Below are 19,625 nucleotides of genomic sequence, written 5' to 3' on the forward strand. Positions count from 1 at the left end.
CTCTCTCCCCCTCATAAGTAACATTTACCGACCTTCTTCTCACTCCTCCAATGGCTTCTTCCTCAACCCAAACCTCTCTTTCGTCACCTACTCACACCACTCACAGACCACGAAATGGAGGAAGAAGAAAAGAGAACGACGAGATGAGACCTGCACACATCAGACACCACTCATCACACCAACCGCGAGCCATCAGATCCTCATCACACACGTCTGGTCTGATGACCCCACCACCTTACCTACTCCCTCATGGCCCCATCTATATCAATTAGAAGGAGCCGTGGGGCTGTCGGTGACTATTACTCACAGCCCACAGGTCTCCTCCCCCATGGCGGATCTGCTGCCGCTACTGCCCATGGATCCCTCCCTCCTCCCCCCCGCCCTCGCTGCCCTCGCGGTCCTCCTCGCCCTCTACATCCGGTTCCGCGTCCGGCTGCCCCCCGGCCCCCGCCGCTGGCCCGTCGTCGGCAACCTCTACGACATCAAGCCGGTCCGCTTCCGGTGCTTCGCGGAGTGGGCGCAGACGTACGGCCCGATCATGTCGGTGTGGTTCGGCACTACCCTCAACGTGGTGGTGTCCAGCTCCGAGCTGGCGCGCGAGGTGCTCAAGGAGAAGGACCAGCAGCTGGCGGACCGCCCCCGCTCCCGCTCCGCCGCCCGCTTCAGCCGCGATGGCCAGGACCTCATCTGGGCCGACTACGGCCCCCACTACGTCAAGGTCCGCAAGGTCTGCAACCTCGAGCTCTTCTCCCCCAAGCGCCTCGAGGCGCTCCGCCCCATCCGCGAGGACGAGGTTACCGCGATGGTCGAGTCCATCTTCCATGCCTGCTCCCACCCTGGTAATAACAATCTTCCCTCCCCCCTCCCCCCTCCCCCATCCTCCTCGTCCTCTGATCTCTCATCTATACGAGCGATTCATCGAATCAGAGAACCGGATCCAAGATCTTCACCATTCTTGCTCTGGATCTCACCACAGGGGAGGAAGAATTTAATTGGTCGTTGACCTGCTAAAGACTACAAGAACTTCCCCTGTTCCTCTTTTCGACACGTTGTTTTAGGCTTAGATCTGGTCTTTGAGCTGTTCCCCATGAGATCATATAGATGACTTTGTGATGGAGATTATGTGATTTGGAGGGCTGCTATCGGATCTCAGATAAGAGAGGAGGAAGAAGATGATCATTCGTTTAATTTTTCTGATTCAATTTAGGTTATGTTGTCTCTCGCAGAGAAGATAGGGAAGAGCTTGGTGCTGAAGGACCATCTCTCGGCGGTGGCGTTCAACAACATCACGAGGCTCGCGTTCGGGAAGCGATTCGTGAAGCTGGACGGTTCTACCGACGAACAAGGTGTGGAGTTCAAGGCCATCGTCTCTAACGGCCATAAGTTTGGTGCCTCGCTCTCCCTCGCCGAGTACGTCTCGTGGTTGCAGTGGCTGTGCCCGCTCGACGTCGAGGCCTACGACAAGCACAGCGCTCGCCGGGATCGCCTCACCAAGATCATCATGGAGGAGCACACGCAAGCTCGGTACAAGGGCGGCGCCAAGGATCACTTCGTCGACGCGCTGCTGACGCTCAAGGACCAGTACGACCTCAGCGAGGACACCATCATCGGCCTCCTTTGGGTGCGTTGCTCTCCTCTCCCACTCTGGTGCTTCCTCGTCTCAAGGAACCGCCGTTGTTAGCTGCTGCTGCACTGTAACAGGACATGATCACGGCGGGGATGGACACGACGGTGATATCAGTGGAATGGGCGATGTCTGAGATCGTGAGGAACCCGAGGGTGCAGCGGAAGATCCAGGACGAACTGGACCGCGTCATCGGGCAGGAGCGGATCATGAACGAGACGGACTTCGCCAGCCTCCGCTACCTGCAATGCGTCGTCAAGGAGTCGCTCCGGCTGCACCCCCCGACCCCGCTCATGCTTCCACACAAGGCCAACGCCAACGTCAAGATCGGCGGCTACGACATTCCCAAGGGCTCCAACGTGATCGTCAACGTCTGGGCCATCGCCCGTGACCCCAAGACGTGGAAAAACCCGCTCGAGTACCGGCCCGAGCGGTTCCTGGAAGAGGACATCGACATCAAGGGACACGACTTCCGGGTGCTGCCGTTCGGCACCGGCCGCCGGGTCTGCCCCGGGGCGCAGCTGGGCATCAACCTGGTCACCTCCATGCTCGGCCACCTGCTGCACCACTTCAGCTGGACTCTGCCGGACGGTGTCAAGCCGGAGGACGTCGACATGACGGAGACTCCGGGGATGGTCACCTTCATGCAGACTCCCTTGCGGGCTGTGGCCACGCCGAGGTTGCCGTCCCACCTGTACCGACGCGTTCCTTCAGAGATATGAACCCTTCCTTTGCTTCGGTAAGGCTGTGTTGGTTTGGGAGAGAAGCGATTACGTAGATTGTTTGAGTTCTCATCGCCGGCCTCGGTGGCAGACTATTTATTTATCCTTGTATTAGTTGATCGTGATCTTTAATGTACTTTATGCTGGGAATGTGTTATGTATGTGATAAATGTAGCACAATGAGTGCTCAAATTTGATGAGGTATTTGTTCAAGCACCAAAAATGGAGGGAGCTGCTGAAACTATTTCACAATTGGCATTGTATTGTGATGCTGAAACTATTTCACAATTGGCATTGTATTGTGATGCTGAGTCCTTTTAGGTCTTCTTGCTGAGTAGAGAAGATATAGAGAAAGATCAATCCTCCTCGAAGGGTGCTTGATAGTGATATTGATAAGAGGAAGACATATTCATTCTCTTTTCCATGTATGGATGATCATATGAATTCGAAGGGTGCTTGATAGAGATTCTTTTTTCCGCACCCTTGCGTGTCCATCCACAAAGGTCAACCTTTTCGAAATCTTTCATGGTCCCCTAGGATCTATAAAAGAGAAAACGAGTTAGAGAAAGCGTCTCACTCGAGATCCACAAATAAACATTTTCGAAAACACTTCATAGATGATGCAAATTACAAACAGACTTTATAAGCTTCGAACAGTTACACAACCAAGGGTGAAAATGTCCTATATCCGAGTTATTCTTGGTTTGGTTGCCCGTTTGAATTTAGAAGTTGAGCAATTTGATGTGAAAACAACTTTTCTTCGTGGTGACTTAGAAGAAGAAATTTACATGAAGCAACCAAAAGGTTTCAAAGTCAAGGGAAAAAGAAAATATTGTGTGTAAGCTTAAGCAAAGCTTATATGGACTCAAACAGACACCTAGACGGTACAAGAAGTTTTATTCATTTATGATGAGCCAAGGGTATAATAGAACAACATCTGATCATTGTGTGTTTATGAAGAAATTTTCAAATAATAATTTTATTATTCTACTATTATATGTTGATGATATGTTGATTGTTGGTCATGATGCCGGTAAAATTGAAAAGCTTAAAAGAGAGCTAAGTAAGTCTTTTGCCATGAAAGACTTAGGATCGGTGAAATAAATACTTGGCATGAAGATTTTTCGTAATAGGAAGAAAAAAAATATTTGGCTATCTTAGGAGACTTATATTTGAAAAGGTTCTTGAAAGATTCAACATAAGTAAAGCCAAAACAGTTTGTTCTCCATTTGTAGGTCATTTCAAGCTTAGTTCGAAACAATGTCCTACAAGTGAGAAAGAAAAAAGAAGAAATGTCCAGAGTGCCTTACTCATCTGTAATAGGCAATTTGATGTATGCTATGGTTTGTACTAGGCTAGATATAGCTCATGCAGTTGGAGTTATCAGCCGATTTCTCTCTAATCATAGAAAGGAACATTGGGCAATAGTAAAATGGATATTAAGATATTTAAGAGGTACTTTCAAGTTGTGTTTATGTTTTGACAGTGATGAACTTGTGTTAGAAGGGTACACAGATATAGACGTGGTATGTGATACTAATTCTAGGAAGTCCACTTCGGTGTTCTTGATGACATTTGTAGGGGGAGCAGTCTCTTGGCAATCAAAGTTATAAAATTATGTTGCTCCATCAACCACAGAAGCAGAATATATAGTAATTACTGAAGCTTGTAAGGAAACTTTATAGATGAAAAAGTTTTTGCAAGAATTGGGCTTGAAACAGGAAGCATATACTATTTACTGTGATAGTCAGAACGTTATTCACCTCTCCAAGAATTCAACATATCATTCTAGATCCAAGCATATTGATGTGATATATTATTGGATTTGTGATGTGCTTGAGTTAAAAGAATTACAAGATCAGATATGTTGATAAAGTCTTTGCCTAAGGAGAAGCTTGAAGCATATAGACGAAAAGCGGGCTTAGTACAACCCACCATATGAGCTGGAGGGGAAGAATAGTTGGATCTAGCCCATATGTGGGCTTGGACAATTTGGATTATAAGCCCAAATCAACAATTAAAAGCATAAGAAAAGGGTTTTGAGCGATGTGCGTTCATGCAGGAGGGACAGCAGCGAGCGCGCGCAGTAAGCGATGGCGACGCAGAGAGAGAAGAATAGAGAGAGAAAAAGGAGAGAGGGCTACGTGCGTGCAGAAAACGATGGCAGCGCACAGCGAGAGGAAAGATAGAGAGAGAGAGAGGAGAAAGAAAAATACGATTTTGAGTTTTCTGCTTAACGATCATGGGTTAAACTTTGTCAGTTTTAGCCCAAATTTTATATGGAGAATCCTTGTAGCAAGCTCTATAATCCTAATGATGTTGATCTATAGTTTACTCTCTCTAAGGTACTTTCTTGCTATATCTACTTTATGAGACCTAGAATTCTCTTTTGATGAGATTCATCCTATGTGATGATGATATACTATTCTTGAGCCAAGATCTATGTTCTTGATGTTATTGTGATCCTTTGGTTATTCTAGAGAAGATTTATTGTAAACCTATTATCATTACTATTAATAGTGAAAGTTTGAGGTGGACTACGATCTCATGATTTTTCCCGCATTGGGTTTTTCATATTAAAAATTTGGTCTCACTGTGTGATTGATTTATTACTCTACTATTTATGCTATTTTGGTTGATATTTATATTTTGATATCAAGTTGGTATTTTGACGAGAAACCCATTTTGATACACAAAGAGGGAAAAGAATTATTCTGCTTTAACATATCTATTTGCTTGTCCTGTGACACCCTCGAGATGGGAATTCATCTCCCCCTTGATTTGATGATAATGTCTTACTTACAATGATAAAAGATATTATTCTTTCATATGATGCTCAACTCATAGTGCTATCTAATAGTGTTTATTGAAGAATGTTGACATGCCAACATTACTCCAACCTATAAAATTTTTGTGACTTGTTTTTTACTATGTAAGGGGAAAAGTGGTTACTACTTAGTCACTCGGAGGACTTCAAAGTTAGTGAAGCTCCTTTCAATCATAATAGTTGGAAGGAGTATTTTTTTCTCATAGGTTCGGGTTAACATTGGGTTTTGATTTCGCCTGGTTGGCACACTACATAGATAACACCCCTCTTCTTGTCGGATAAGGAGACAAGTCAAGTTCTTCTACCGAAGGATATATTCTCTTCTTCTAAGGCCATTCAAAAGATTGATGAGAACTAGCTGATCAATATAGGTCTCAACTCGATTCCTCGGGGTATGACCCGAACCTCCCATCACTTCACCTTATCCATCTTTTTGATTCTCTATATATTTTTTATCCTCTAGATACATAAATCTGCATTGCTTGAAGAGGAAGGTGTCTAGCTTCTCTTCAAGCACAACAATAGCCTTTTCAACTCTAGTTACTATCTACTAGTTGTCACTCGAGGCTTCGTAGTTGACTCGGTCTAACCATCATGTTAGCATCGATAAGCCGAGAAAGAAGCAAAAAGTCATTGTGATGAAAGTGCCTCGCCCTTTAAGGGGTGGGGAACTTAAGGAACTAGTTCTTAAGAAGGAGACTTCTACCTCTACAGTGTCAAAGGGTCCCCAAAGCTACCAATCTTCTTCTGAGAAAGGATAGGATAGGTTGAGGTCAATGTCAAGTTATGCAAGAGGAAGCCCCTACTCTTCATGGCTTTACAAATAGCTAATTTGCTAGATCCAACCCTAGGTACACCATTGCAATCGAGATGGGAGAGTTTGCAGGAGGGGCAAAAGATGTGGGGTGATGGCATGGCCTTATAGTAGTATTGTCCCGAGTCCTTATGTTTGAGAGGTTGTAAAGTAGATCTACCATTCCCCTTCAGAGATTTTAATCGACACCTACTTCTACAACAAAGTGCTGGTAAGTTAGGTTATCGCTAGCCCCTTCAAATTCACATTGCTCATCTGTTCATCTTTGATTTGTAGCACCACCACTGTGTAACAACCCTTATCAATCATATAAATAAGACATTAGCTCTATCATAATTAATGATCTTTAGAAAGAGATCAAGAGGCTGAAGGAGGGAGGAGCTCCTTCTGCTATTACCGAGGTAGAGGTTCGGGGGGCCAAGCTAGAGTGACAACTTGATGAAGCCGAGTTACACCTCACTGACTTCGCCAAGAAGCTAAAAGAAGTCTGGAGCAATAATCATGCCATAGAGGACGAGTTGTTATATCTCACTCGGGAGCTAGATTCGATGAGGACACACAACTTAGAGCTTGTTGAGCAGGTCACGGTGGCCAATGAGCAGGCTCGGGATCTAAGGGAAGCATTGGAAGCAAAGCGACACATGATACCAAAGTACTAAGAAGCAATCACGATTACAAGGCATCTGTTGGGTTTAGAAGAGGTCTAGAGAGAACAATGATCATCTCGTACTAGTTTGGGTACCAAATCATCTTAGCCCATTTCACGACGAGGTATCCCAAACTCAAGCTCGAGAATGACTCATTTACTATGTTTCTCAAAAATCAAAATGTCTCAATGGTGGCTGAGGTGTCCTTTGACAATAACATTGACCTATTGGAGCATATTGCTACTTTCCACACCAAACAATCATTGTATGACATTTTAGATGCCCTGATGTGTTACACTTCCTAATCATATTAAGAGACCCAATACGAGAATGGCACGCCTACCCATCTGAAGTCACTCTCTATCATTTTTTTTTTTACTCAACTCACAAGGGAGTTGAAGCTTCACTTCCTTAGGAATGTGTGCCTGAGGCTATCAAGGTAAATACTTCTCAGACTTAGGCAATAGGAGAAAGAAACACTACAGGTCCATTTGTTATAATTGGATCTTTAGGAAATTTATCTATCAAATCTGTCAACTAGGTCTGGAATTCAGGTGGAGAGCGAGGTGTCCCCTCAATTGGCGGTTCGACAAGCATCGATTTCTCTTGAGATGTTGGTAGTGTGTCGGGGGGGGGGGCCAATAAGCACTAGTGCCGATGGTTGTTGAGTTGCTAACCGTGGTATCGCCTATTGGGCTAGTTAGGGCAAGAGTAGAGTAATATATTGTATCATGCTCATTAGTGTCTACACTTGCTAGGTGAGGTTTAGAAACACCTTAGCAGGGATGAGTAGGTGGCTTGGGGTCACCTTTGGGGGTGAAAGGCTCAAGTCATTGAATAGACACCAATATCATATCAGTTTTTGTGCCGAAGTGGATATATCCATATGCGAAAAGGGTAGTTGCTACCCCCTGAGTGAAAGTATTATGGATTGGGAGCAAGACCTTCTCATTCGAGCGTTCGTTGAGTGTTGATAGGCGGACATTCCTGTGACATCAGACCCTCTTTCTAGTGCCAAAATGATGAGAGAAAATATTGTTGATGTTTTGGTCAGCTTGATATGGTCTAGTTCTGTATGCATAGGATAGTTCGAGGTGTCTTCGATGTAGAAGCACTAAACTCCTTAGGTGCCATCTACACTAAGACTGAGGTCGAGAGAGGTTTTCCGAACTAGTCACTCCAATGCCCAGGTTAATAATTCGAAGTATGTGAGTATGAACATGAGTTCCTCGAAGAAGATAAGTTTATCTCCTTTTATAATATTGGTCATAAAAGGTTAAAAGGAAGCATATAATTAACTTTCCGACCAAAAAGGATAAGAAAAAAGTTTGTGATTGTCCTTATAGTCATATGTCTTTTTAATTATAAAGGGCAAAAAGGAAATTTGTAATTGTCCTTGTAGTAAAAAAGAATAATAAGAAAATCTGTAATTATCTTTCTAGTCATAAAAGTGTCAGGAGAAAACTTTCGATTGTTTGCTTTAAATCTTGTTCTCCTCTTTTTAGATATCATGTGATGGTTAACTAATATCCTATTAAAATATAATAACGATATAAAAGTATCGATAAGAAAACGTTAATCTTGACACAATGAATAATGATTGACTGATCTTAAGAAAACGTTGATCTTGACACAACATAAATAAAAAAGATATTGACACAATTCAGGTGAATGTCCGGAGAAAGTCGGAGACGGTGATACAATTCAGCTAGATCGATCATAAGACGAAGAAGCTTCTTTCTCGTGACATTTGATTGAAGGTTCAGATGTCTTTGATGATGCTTTTCATGTCTTTTGTTTATTTTTCCAGATGGCCTTCATGTCGTTAAGTTGAGAAAATTGTCACGTAAGCGAAAGGGAAGTATCCCCAACTTCGCTTTCGCCATCCACCCACCCTCTACCTACATAATCCATGTGATTGTGAAATGATAACTGAATACACACATATATATATATATATATAACTTATTTAGTTAAATTAAAGATAATTCCAACATAATAAATAAGAAACCAAAGGTAATTCTTCTCCTTGTTTAGAATATTAACCGCCATAGTATCATTTATTTAAATTTTTTAATCCCCAAACTCGATCATATTAGAAATGTTCGTATTGTATAAATATGTTGATCCAATCTAAAGTGTCGAGACAGAGCTGTGGACTTGTTTATATTCTAAAGCTCCTAAGGTGCTTATGGTAAAATATCGACGTCCGATTCTTTTCGATGCCTAAATCAGTAACGTTGAACGAGAATTTAGTGCAGCAAAAGTAACTACTTGCATATTAATTTCTAACGTAATTAAAATCTTGAGCTCGAAGTGTGTCGACTATTTAATTGATCGTAGATGCAGCATTTATATATATATATATATATAGAGAGAGAGAGAGAGAGAGAGAGAGAGAGAGATACTATTTACGATGCGACACTTGTGTCGTTTTGCAAACTGGTCCCTCTCCAATTCCGAATTATGCAAACAAGTCCTTTCGGGACTTGTAATCCCTATTCCCTCCCGTCTCCGCTCCTCATTCCTCCAACTTCGGATCTATCGATCACAGCAGCAGCAGTTCCGCGACTGGACTGATCGGAGGAGGGGAGGGAGCGGCGGAGCAATGGCGGAGGGGGTGATGAAGAAGGTGCTGCTGTCGTACGCCTACGTTGCGGTGTGGATCTTCCTCAGCTTCACCGTCATCGTTTACAACAAGTACATTCTGGATCCGAAGATGTACGGGTGGCCCTTCCCCATCAGCCTCACCATCATCCACATGACCTTCTGCTCCGCCCTCGCATTCCTCCTCGTCCGTGTCCTCCGCCTGGTGGCGCCGCCCGCCTCCCCGCCCATGACCCGCCCACTCTACCTCTCCTCCGTCGTCCCCATCGGCGCCCTCTACTCACTCTCCCTGTGGTTCTCGAACTCTGCTTACATCTACCTCTCCGTCTCCTTCATCCAGATGCTCAAGGCCCTCATGCCCGTCGCCGTCTACTCCATCAGCGTCCTCTTCCGCAAGGAGGCTTTCAAGTCCTCCTCCATGCTCAACATGCTCTCCATCTCCTTCGGCGTCGCCATCGCCGCGTACGGCGAGGCCCGCTTCGTCGGCGCCGGCGTCGTCCTCCAGCTCGCCGCCGTCGCCTTCGAGGCCACCCGCCTCGTCCTCATCCAGATCCTCCTCACCTCCAAGGGCGTCTCCCTTAACCCCATTACCTCCCTCTACTACGTAGCCCCCTGCTGCCTTGCCTTCCTCCTCGTCCCCTGGTCCATGGTCGAGCTCCCTGTCCTCCGTGACCGCTTGGCCGCCTCCGCCTTCCGCCCCGACATCGTCATCTTCGGCACCAACTCCTTGTGCGCCTTCGCCCTCAACCTTGCCGTCTTCCTCCTCGTCGGCAAGACCTCCGCCCTCACCATGAACGTCGCTGGCGTCGTCAAGGACTGGCTCCTCATCGCCTTCTCCTGGTCCGTCATCCGTGACATCGTGACCAGCATTAACCTCTTCGGCTATGCCATCGCCTTCCTCGGCGTCGCCTACTACAACTACGTGAAGCTGCAGGCGCTCAAGGCCAAGGAGGCACAGAAGAAGGCCGCCCAGGCTGATGAGGAGTCTGGGAAGCTCCTCGATCAGGTCAATGGTGGCAGCAACCGGAGGAATGACTCCCACAATTGACCTGCCCGTTCAGTGTTCTGCTACAGTTACATTGGTTCGTCTTCAATATTTCTAATGGATCTCTTTATTCGTTAGCTTATTTGTCTGTGGTAGTACACTTCTTCTACCGAGGAGGAGGTTTAAGAGGAAAACAATCGTGTGGGATTTGAATTCAGTTTTGATAACACGAATCAGATCTGGAACTGCATGTGATATATGACATGGGTCAGATCCAGGAAAGGAAGCTTGAAGGATATAAGTTGTGATTATTGCTGCTGGAGAACTGTTTTGGCTTGTTTATGACTTCATCACCATTATCCTTATACGCCGTTGTCATAGAGGGATATGTGTGTGTCTGTTTAATGTTCTTATATATTTGTCGGATCATGTTTGAGATTTCTTTTTCCTACTAAATGGGGTTGACAGTTTTGTTCAATTTACTATTCCGATGTTGCCCACTTGTCCGTCGTTCTCTTATTTATGTTGCATTGAAATCCTATGTTGTTGGCTGATCAGATGCATTTTGGCATGTTGTAGATAATGGAAACTACTGCCACAAATTTGTCGCAATGCTATATATTAGTTCATGTTATACTAACATTTTTCTCTTTCAAATGATTAAATTTGAAAGTGGTCAACAATGTTCTCTGAACTTGTTTATGTGCCCATGTCACGAGATAATTTTCATTTATTCTTTGTCTATTCACTATTATCTGTTGAATTTTATTTTCACTTATGAATCAACATATCTCTTTGCATTTAGATAGACACGATTTCCATTGTGTATCTTCATATTTTCAAGAATCACATTGTGATACTGATGTAGATTGAGTGATTTTTCCTTGAACTACTAAAGGAGGAGCTTCAGAACAAGAAAATATGGCTAATGGTACAACACAATGAAATGATTTTATGCATGTATCAGAGATGTGGAGAGTGAGCCAAGAGATTAGACAAGAAGGATACTAATTATGTTATGTTTGGTTTTGGGCCAAATTATCTAGGTTAAATTATGTTAACCGTACTAACTTTAACCTGTCTTTCTCATTAGGTTGCTAACGTAGCTAACTATCTAGGATCTATGGGTTGGCAAAGAAAATGAGAAAAGAGTATTTTAGTCCATCCCTTTATATAGGATACTTTATCTGAGTTGTACTCCTTTGACCAAGCTAAATTAGTTATTATTTAGACTAAACCATTTGGTGGATTAAACCCATGACCATCAACTGAGCCCTCCTTAACCCTGAATCATGTGCAACCTTAGTAAATATTTTAAAAAGTGCTAAGGGCATTAAAGATTCAATTGACAAAGTAAAACAACCCTGATAAGTAGTTAGCAGAATAAGTATTGTTGTAATTTAATAGTGGTACTTATAGGATCTATCAGAGTTGAAGAAGAAAACCCTACATAGAGAGTGAGGCTCATCAGGTTTTTCTGGAATCTGATTTGATTAAATAGTTGGAAGGGATAATATACGTAATAACCTAGGGTGGAGAGATAGAAAAGAGGAATGTTTTAACTTTTTTATCTATGTACATGTATTTTGTGGAAAGATTGTTTCTTTGGTACGTTTAACCTGAAAGATTGTTGTTGTTGAAGCAGTTAGAGTCTGAACCAGCAAGGAAAGAATTCTGCCTATTTTCAAATGTATGATAGGGTACCAATACTTTGTTTTATTTTTTGATGGTTAAGAAAGAGAGAGATTAGTTTTTTGTCACCGAGCAACATGTTTTAAGAAACTAAATGTGGACAACCGAAAGGTTTGTAATATGCTTAAATAATATTCAATCAGAAGTGTAATTGAATTTGTTATATGCTGATATCCCCAACTTTAGATGTTTTGATGCTTGTTTGTTCTGGATGAATGAGTGGTGGCAGAAGAGGCTAAATCAAGAGGTATTTTAGTTGGAAGATGAATCAAATAGTTTCTTACTTTGATCGTCCGTTAGATTATGAGTCCTTCCTGAATGTTTGTCATGATTTGATGGAGGAACTATGGATAGGAGGTGAAAAAAATCTATGCTGTTTTATTAGGCTTCAATCTGCACTTCTGTAGGATCTGTTTATAGATGACTGCCTGAACCATGTGCTGAGGTATTGGTTTGCTACACAGCAGTATTTTATCATTCCAGATATACAAGTGCTATGTTTGTCCACATGCCAATATAGGTACCATGAGTGCTGGTGCCTGCTACCTTATGCCAACTCCTATCTTACCATGCCACTGCATGGCGCGCACTCCGGTATGCACCTGCATGCATTAATTCTGCCATATGAGAGCTGTGATATATGCCAGCACAGGCATGACCAAGGTGCACTACTAAATCCACTACATTTCATTTCAAATTTACCTGCAAAAATTGTTTGTTCTGTGGCAACAGTTAACTCCATAAGATCAACATCATATGTCTGCTGACCATGATGGTAGGTTGTCATGCACCAAGTCCTTTACCATTGTCTGTATTGTGTTTTCAACTATCCTGAAAATTTTCTGTTGCAGTCTATGTTTTCGCTCTTTCTTCATGATGACAGAAAGTGATCCTCAGAACATTCCGAAATTTCTTTCACAAGTTCACATTCCTTCCATGTTCAGTTGGCCATGTAACATATGTTGGTAATTCACTACAGTGATCTGATCATGTAATCTTGTTTTTGGTTTCAGATCTTGCATAACATTTATGGAATATAATTGACAAGGCTATCATGTTTTCCTCCGTTGTTCTTAACAATTATGTTTGTAGTGTGTTGTCCTCTTGTTGCTTGTTAAGCTATGGCATTTCTTGGATTCTTCTTTGGTTTCTTATCACGTATTTGTGAGGCAATTTTTTCCTTTTTAGAATATGCCAAAATTTATTGTGGCGTACATGTCTCCTTTTTACATAACTGTCTTCTTCATTTGTACTTGAGATTGATATAACTCAAGTTTTGTCATGACAGCCAACAATATCCATGAGAGCATTTTCAATTCAGGTTCTTCCTCCTGTCCTAACCCACTTACTCTTCAATCAAGTAATACTGTTTATCTTGGTTGAATTGTTTCTTCATGAAATAACTACGTTTCTTCATGTTCTGGATGCAAGATGCATTTGTTATACCTGCTCATGGTATGTTCATCACCAATTCTAGCATCCTAATTCTATGGCCAACAGTTATTATTATCATTATTTTTATTTCTTACCATCATCTTTGTAGGAAGCACAGCAATGAGATGCAATCTTTAACTCTATGGAAGATGCAATATGCATAGTCTATAATGTGAGGCAAAGTGAAATAGAGTTTAGACAATCTGAGCACTCAGTTGATGCACAAGCAAAAGCTGTCAACATATTCAAAGCTAATCATGTTATTAGGCCATATCTTAGCACTAAATTTCCTTTTTTCTAAATCAAAATTTCCTTATTAAGACAGGGATTTGTGCTGGTCATTGCCACCCAAGTTCTTCCTATGTGTCACTGCAGAAACATGTCATCATCTAGAACATAAATCATTTGCCATAATTTCCTAAATGCATTAGAAGATCACCTCATTAGAATTGAATGCCACTCAGACAACCTATGCCACTCTCAGCACAAATCTGATAGAAAACCATGCTATTGTTCAGCTAGTTATGCATATCTACAAATGCAAACTATCACATCTTACATATAGTCATAGTCATTTTTCTCATCTGTTTACTAGGAACATCAGGCCAGAAGAGTGATAACCACAAAATTATCATCTTAAACTAGATGCCATCTTTTCTTAAATGTCAAAAACCAAGTTCCACAGTCTTGTTGTAGTTTGGTCTCTTTCTCATTTCTGCAGCAGGCCATCTAGTCTTTTTTAATGATTAATCCTGAATGTGGTCCAATGCACTATTTAATCATCAGAAATTTTGATGAACTTACAAACCATACATATCCAGAATATTGATAGGATGTGCATTCCTTAATGTGTGATCATTTCAATTATTATATCTTGCAATTAACATCTTACCTTCAATATGTAAACTTATTCTCTCAGACTTGAGGCTTGGCATAGAATTGGAATCTTAACCTGCTGTCCTGTTGCAGGTTGGCATGTTATTTTCTTCCAAGAGACAAAAATCTGTACCTCACTTTAGATGCTCATCAGGCAACATCAAAATCAGGTAAATATTGCTATTTCAGTTTGTAACAAGATATTTTGGCAGATAAAACATGATTAAAAAAACATAATTTGGTTTGTCATTAATCTGCTCAATGAGTCTAATTATCAATGTGAGGAAGTTGCCTCTAGGTAATTTACCATTTTGAATATTCCATAATTACTCATCACAAACTCTCTCTATGGTTCACAAGATTAAAGGTCACTACCACTGCATGCAGTGCATGGCACAAACTATTAATAGCATCAAAAACAGTGCTTCAGATATAATTATCATTTACATCTAACAAGACAAAAAGAAGACTCCTTCGTTGTGGACTTCCATCCTTCTAAAACTCATCACAACACTCACTGTAGTTCATAACATAAAAGGCACCAGCAGAAATACATATGAAGCAAAGATCAACCCACCGTCTAAAAGCCCTAAAAATTAGCACTCTGGATGTAATTGTTGTGTGCATCTTCAGGATTATATTAGGATTATTTGGTGGCACCACGTTACTTAAATAACATCTTAGGATTATATTACGGCAGACGGAAGCTTCCTCTTCCGCCTGTTTCGACAGGGACGTGGAGAGCAGGTCGGCCCAAATTGACAACCAAACCCAACACCGGTCCGATTTTGCCGGAAATATAATCGAACCGGTCGTGACATAAACGTAGGCGGTATGATTATGTGTCACATTAGACAGTATATTTTCCCCACGTTTTTATTTTGCTCCGCATGGTCTGGTGGAGCCTTCGCTTCTACTGTTGAATTTGAATGACCGATCGGTTTCTTCGAAGCTCTCCGTGGTTTCGAGACTGGTTCGATCATAAAAATCCAGTCTTTTAGGGAACTTCAATACATTGGCGGTGTGTTCTTTGAGGGAGGAGAAGGATCCTACTTCTTGTATAGAGTTCTGTTCGTGTAGCCATAGCATCATTTGCCGTGATTGTTGAGGTGCCTTGTCTATCGAAACGAGATGGTTAGTAGCGCCACCATGGTTCTTCCCATTCTAATAGGTTTGTTCGCTGCTCCAATGGCCCGGAAGAGAGGCTAGACGAGCTCCGTCGGCAAATCAGATGGCGACCGGCTGAGGATCGCCTGCGTCGGCGCCGGGGCGTGGGGCAGCGTCTTTGCTGCCCTCTTGCAGGATGCCTCCGGCCAGTTCCGTGACAAGGTACAAGTCAGAATCTGGAGGCGGCCTGGGCGGGCCACCGCGGAGCATCTCTTCGAGGTGATCAGTTCGAGGGAGGACGTCCTGAGGCGGCTGATCCGGCGGTGCGCGTATCTGAAGTATGTCGAGGCGAGGCTTGGTGACCGCACTCTGTTTGCGGATGAGATCTTGAGGGATGGCTTCTGCTTGAATCTGATTGACACTCCGATTTGCTCGCTCAAGGTGGTGACCAATCTGCAGGAGGCAGTGTGGGATGCCGACATCGTGGTGAACGGTTGGCCCTCGCCGGAAATGAGGGAGGTGTTCGAGGAAATTGGTTGGTACCGGAAGGAGAGGATCAGTGCACCAATCATCATATCTCTTGCCAAGGGCATAGAGGCATCTCTCCATCAGGTCCCTCGTGTCATAACTCCTACACGGATTATTAGCCACGCAAGTAATGTTTCTCATCTTACTCTACCTATATGCAGGTCTCAGTTTATTACAGCTCATGGTTGCCAAACACACACATACTTGCTAGTTCATTAAGATGTTCTTATGCTGTTAGCTGATATACTGATAACAATTTTTTAGAAAACAGAGCAACATTTTATCTTTTATACATTGAAATACAAATTTCCTGTGAAAAAACCATACACTCTGGTTTCTGTCAGCCACATGTCATTTTATCCTTTAAGAGATTGAACAGCTATCTTGAGAAATTTCATGCCATAATCTTTGTTTGGAAGATTTCATTGCACATCTTTGCTTCAGTACTGGTTCCTCCATGTCCACCTAATCGTTTGCTAAGTTAATTTACTTCTTCTGCATGTATAATATGGTTGTTCTCATTTTGTTCTGAATGTTGAAGTATCTCCATTCTTTCTTATTTTTCTCTATATTTTACACATTCATATCTGTTTCTTATTATCAAATTCAAGCATATGAATGTCTTGCATCTTGAAATTAACCTGTCTTCTAATTGTACTGGTGTCATATTCCTTTTTGGCTTTCTGTAAATGTGGATGTCTGTCTTGCAGCTGGAGTTACAATTGAGAAGATTTTTTTTGTTGGTGGGCCAAACATTGCTTCAGAGATTTACAGTAAGGGATATGCTAATGCTCGGATCTGTGGAGCCAAAAAATGGAGGAAACCACTCACTAAATTTTTGAGGAAGCCTCATTTTATTGTATGGGACAACTGCGATCTCATCACACACAAGGCTATGGGTGGGTTAAAGAATGTCTATGCTATTGGTGCCGGTAATACATCTTTCTAGTGCAATGACCTTATTACCTAAAATGACAAATCAAGCTTGTATCATTGCAGTCACTTAACTTTCCATAGTGTGCATGTAGAACTACTGTACACAAATTTTATCTCACAGTAAATACAATTCACCTGGACTCAAGCATTTTTTTCCCACTCGTCAAACCAGAATCACTGAGCTAGGCGATATTAATTACTTTATGATAGTTTTAGGTTTAATCTTGGATTTTGACACCTCTAACAATAATAACCTGCTATGACGACAAGAAATATGCTTCTTTTTTTTTTTTTGAGACTTGATACAAACTTGTCTCCTAACATCTGCATTCTTGCTCATCTTAACAAAAATATGACCTTACATTCTTATTTCCTACATATGTCTGTATCTCTTTTTTTGTCTTCTTGGCCACTCAAACACTGGTACATGTCTGAGTCCATACAACATTTAATATATATTAATTTGTAGATCAATCATGTCAGAAATTCCAAATAAGTTAATGAACATTAAATTCAAGTTTCATGAATATTAAATTTCAAAGATAGCTCGTTTAAATTTTCAGGCATTTCTTAGTGTTGAAACTTGACTAGTAAGTAATGAGAGTAATGAAATGTTGCAGGCATTTCTTTGTTGTGGCATCTGCTAGATCAGTTGACAGAGTTTTTAATGATCCATCAAAGTATTAACACAACATATTACGAGAAGTTGGACATATACTGTTGAAATTCTCTAGGTTTCTTTATGATAGTAAGCTAGAATTGAGGCTCTGTAAATCCACAGAACACAAGATTGGCATTCAGTAAGGATATAGATTGACCAATTTAACTCATGACAATCTACATAGCAAATCATGTAAATAAATTATTGTAGCTTCCATGTATGCTACCTACCTTAATAAATGGTATTAGGCAAATACTGAGTTGTCATTCTCTGTAAACTGTGTGTATTGATCCACCCAAAGAAAGAATGGAAAGTTATGGAGATTTGGTAATGCCATAATAAGGATATGGTGAAACCAAGTTCATTTTTTATTTGTGATGAGCTAGTCCAAGTTAACCACATAGTATGATGCAAAAACAAGAAACTGTCATGTCACTGGTGCCAGTACACCTTTGTGCATATTGTTGCCTTGTGTCAGCCAATAAAGACAATTAGTATTGTATTGGCTGATAAATATTGTGTTGGCAATATAATAGCGAACGTAGGCAGTCTATAATTAATTTGACCTAGATGACCTGTATAACCTGCTTGAGCTTCTAAAGAAACACTAATTGTTACCCACACTAGCATTTGTTTTTAGTGGTTTGCCAATAGACCAACAGAGAGAGTTCATTCTGCCCAACTATTAATTGAGGTCAAGCATGTTTTGTTTTGAGAATGCCAAGCTATACTTTTCTCAGAATATATATATATATATATATATATATATATATATATATATATATATATATATATATATATATATATATATATATATGCATCTGAAGGCTTTGTTGTGTTTAACTATGTAATTGTTTGTCCAAGTCATTTCCTGACTATCTTTTGTTTCTTCAGGGATGATAGTCGCTCTAACCAACGAAAGCGCTATGAGCAAATCAGTATATTTTGCGCATTGCACATCCGAGATGATACTCATCACTCACCTGCTGGCTGAGGGGCCAGAGAAGATATCCGGCCCGTTGCTTGCGGACACATATGTCACCCTATTGAAAGGTCGCAACGCATGGTATGGCACTCTCGAGATGGGCTTTAGTATAAAAGGAAAAGGGACAATTCAAGTTAGCTTTGTGATCTTACCGCTTGTTTTAGACATGAATTTAACCATGGAATGATCCGTCTGTTGACAGAGTGCCTATCGCTACATGCCCCTAATCTTTTGTTAGGGTGTGTTTGCTGTGCTTGCATTTTATGACCTCCTAAGCCAACCCAACTTGTGTTTTGGATCCGGAAAGAAAGAAGAATGTTTGATCTTGCTGAGATGTGCCTCATTCTGGAAACACTTCACAAGATATATTGATAAAAAGATGGATGATTATTCAATATTCCCCTGTTTGCAGGGAACTTTTGACAGGTGCTATCCTTCAAGCACTGAGAGACGAAACAATGAACGATCCTTGCGATCGAATTGAGCTGGCACTGAGTCATGCTTTGTACAAGCTATCACTTTTGGGTCAGCCATGACCACGATGTCGACTTCAATGTGCTGTCATGCTTGTTGTTCAGCTTGATGAGTTTTGCAGTCGGAGTAATAGTGTCTCTTTTTAGTTTTTGTCGTCTGAATCGAATGTCAACTATCTATTGGTGATGCTTTTTAGATCTATCTTATCGAACAACCATTGATTCATATAACAGTCCATGCTCGTTGTGTGACTTGAAATCGTGGGTAAAAAAGGTGATGTAGCTATGTGACATCCAAGTGGAATATCTACAATAACTTTAGGACTTCTGGAATGCAGGATTTGCTTGCCACAGGTTGACTGTTGGGATCTTCGTAATACTAAGAGAGGCGTGAAGTATTTATTACAAGAGTGAGTGTGTTTGAAAGTTTCTCACAGGTGCATAAGAATTGAACACAAGGTATGAAAGAGAGATGCAATGTACTATTGGTATCACTGTCGTTCCAAGTGATAGATAATACAGCCGTTTGGCTAAAAATCGTTTGGCTAAAAATAACACCTCATCGGTCGGTTGTCTGTAGTTGTCGATAAGTGGTACAATGACTGGAGTAGTTGGTATTGGCATCGCCTGATCTAAAAGTAACTCAATTTTAATCCAATTTGAGCGTCTTGTGTGATTTCATTCATTGATTTATCCGCAACTTTTGT

At 41.6% G+C, this 19,625-nt stretch overlaps 2 protein-coding genes and 1 pseudogene across 3 annotated transcripts; all 3 read left to right on the top strand.

Annotated features, from left to right (window-relative positions):
• The first annotated feature begins 295 nt into the window (after positions 1 to 295).
• LOC135619798 (p-coumarate 3-hydroxylase-like) lies at positions 296 to 2,546 on the top strand. Its single transcript, XM_065122147.1, has 3 exons — positions 296 to 839; positions 1,227 to 1,621; positions 1,702 to 2,546. Exons 1-3 carry the CDS (start codon positions 329 to 331, stop codon positions 2,344 to 2,346), a joined length of 1,551 nt encoding a protein of 516 aa, XP_064978219.1. The 5' UTR covers positions 296 to 328; the 3' UTR covers positions 2,347 to 2,546.
• A 6,503-nt stretch (positions 2,547 to 9,049) lies between these two features.
• Positions 9,050 to 10,711, top strand: LOC103995154 (probable sugar phosphate/phosphate translocator At5g25400). The gene has a single exon (XM_009415680.3). It carries the CDS (start codon positions 9,051 to 9,053, stop codon positions 10,287 to 10,289), a length of 1,239 nt encoding a protein of 412 aa, XP_009413955.2. The 5' UTR covers position 9,050; the 3' UTR covers positions 10,290 to 10,711.
• Positions 10,712 to 12,443: 1,732 nt separating this feature from the next.
• LOC135620419 (probable glycerol-3-phosphate dehydrogenase [NAD(+)] 1, cytosolic) lies at positions 12,444 to 19,069 on the top strand (annotated as a pseudogene). The gene is made up of 4 exons (XR_010489698.1): positions 12,444 to 12,512; positions 15,371 to 15,990; positions 16,574 to 16,795; positions 18,355 to 19,069. The product of XR_010489698.1 is annotated as a probable glycerol-3-phosphate dehydrogenase [NAD(+)] 1, cytosolic (transcript).
• The last annotated feature ends 556 nt before the right edge of the window (positions 19,070 to 19,625 follow it).

The sequence above is a fragment of the Musa acuminata genome, chromosome BXJ2-8 (genome assembly GCF_036884655.1).
Source record: "Musa acuminata AAA Group cultivar baxijiao chromosome BXJ2-8, Cavendish_Baxijiao_AAA, whole genome shotgun sequence".
Taxonomy (NCBI): domain Eukaryota; kingdom Viridiplantae; phylum Streptophyta; class Magnoliopsida; order Zingiberales; family Musaceae; genus Musa; species Musa acuminata.

What these genes read in the sequence shown, in the direction of transcription:
- LOC103995154 (XM_009415680.3), top strand. Translation starts at nt 9,051, where the DNA reads ATGCGACACTTGTGTCGTTTTGCAAACTGGTCCCTCTCCAATTCCGAA.
- LOC135619798 (XM_065122147.1), top strand. Translation starts at nt 329, where the DNA reads ATGGCGGATCTGCTGCCGCTACTGCCCATGGATCCCTCCCTCCTCCCC. An exon ending in CCATGCCTGCTCCCACCCTG is followed by an intron (nt 840 to 1,226) that starts GTAATAACAATC and finishes TGTCTCTCGCAG; the next exon opens with AGAAGATAGGGAAGAGCTTG. An exon ending in CCATCATCGGCCTCCTTTGG is followed by an intron (nt 1,622 to 1,701) that starts GTGCGTTGCTCT and finishes GCACTGTAACAG; the next exon opens with GACATGATCACGGCGGGGAT.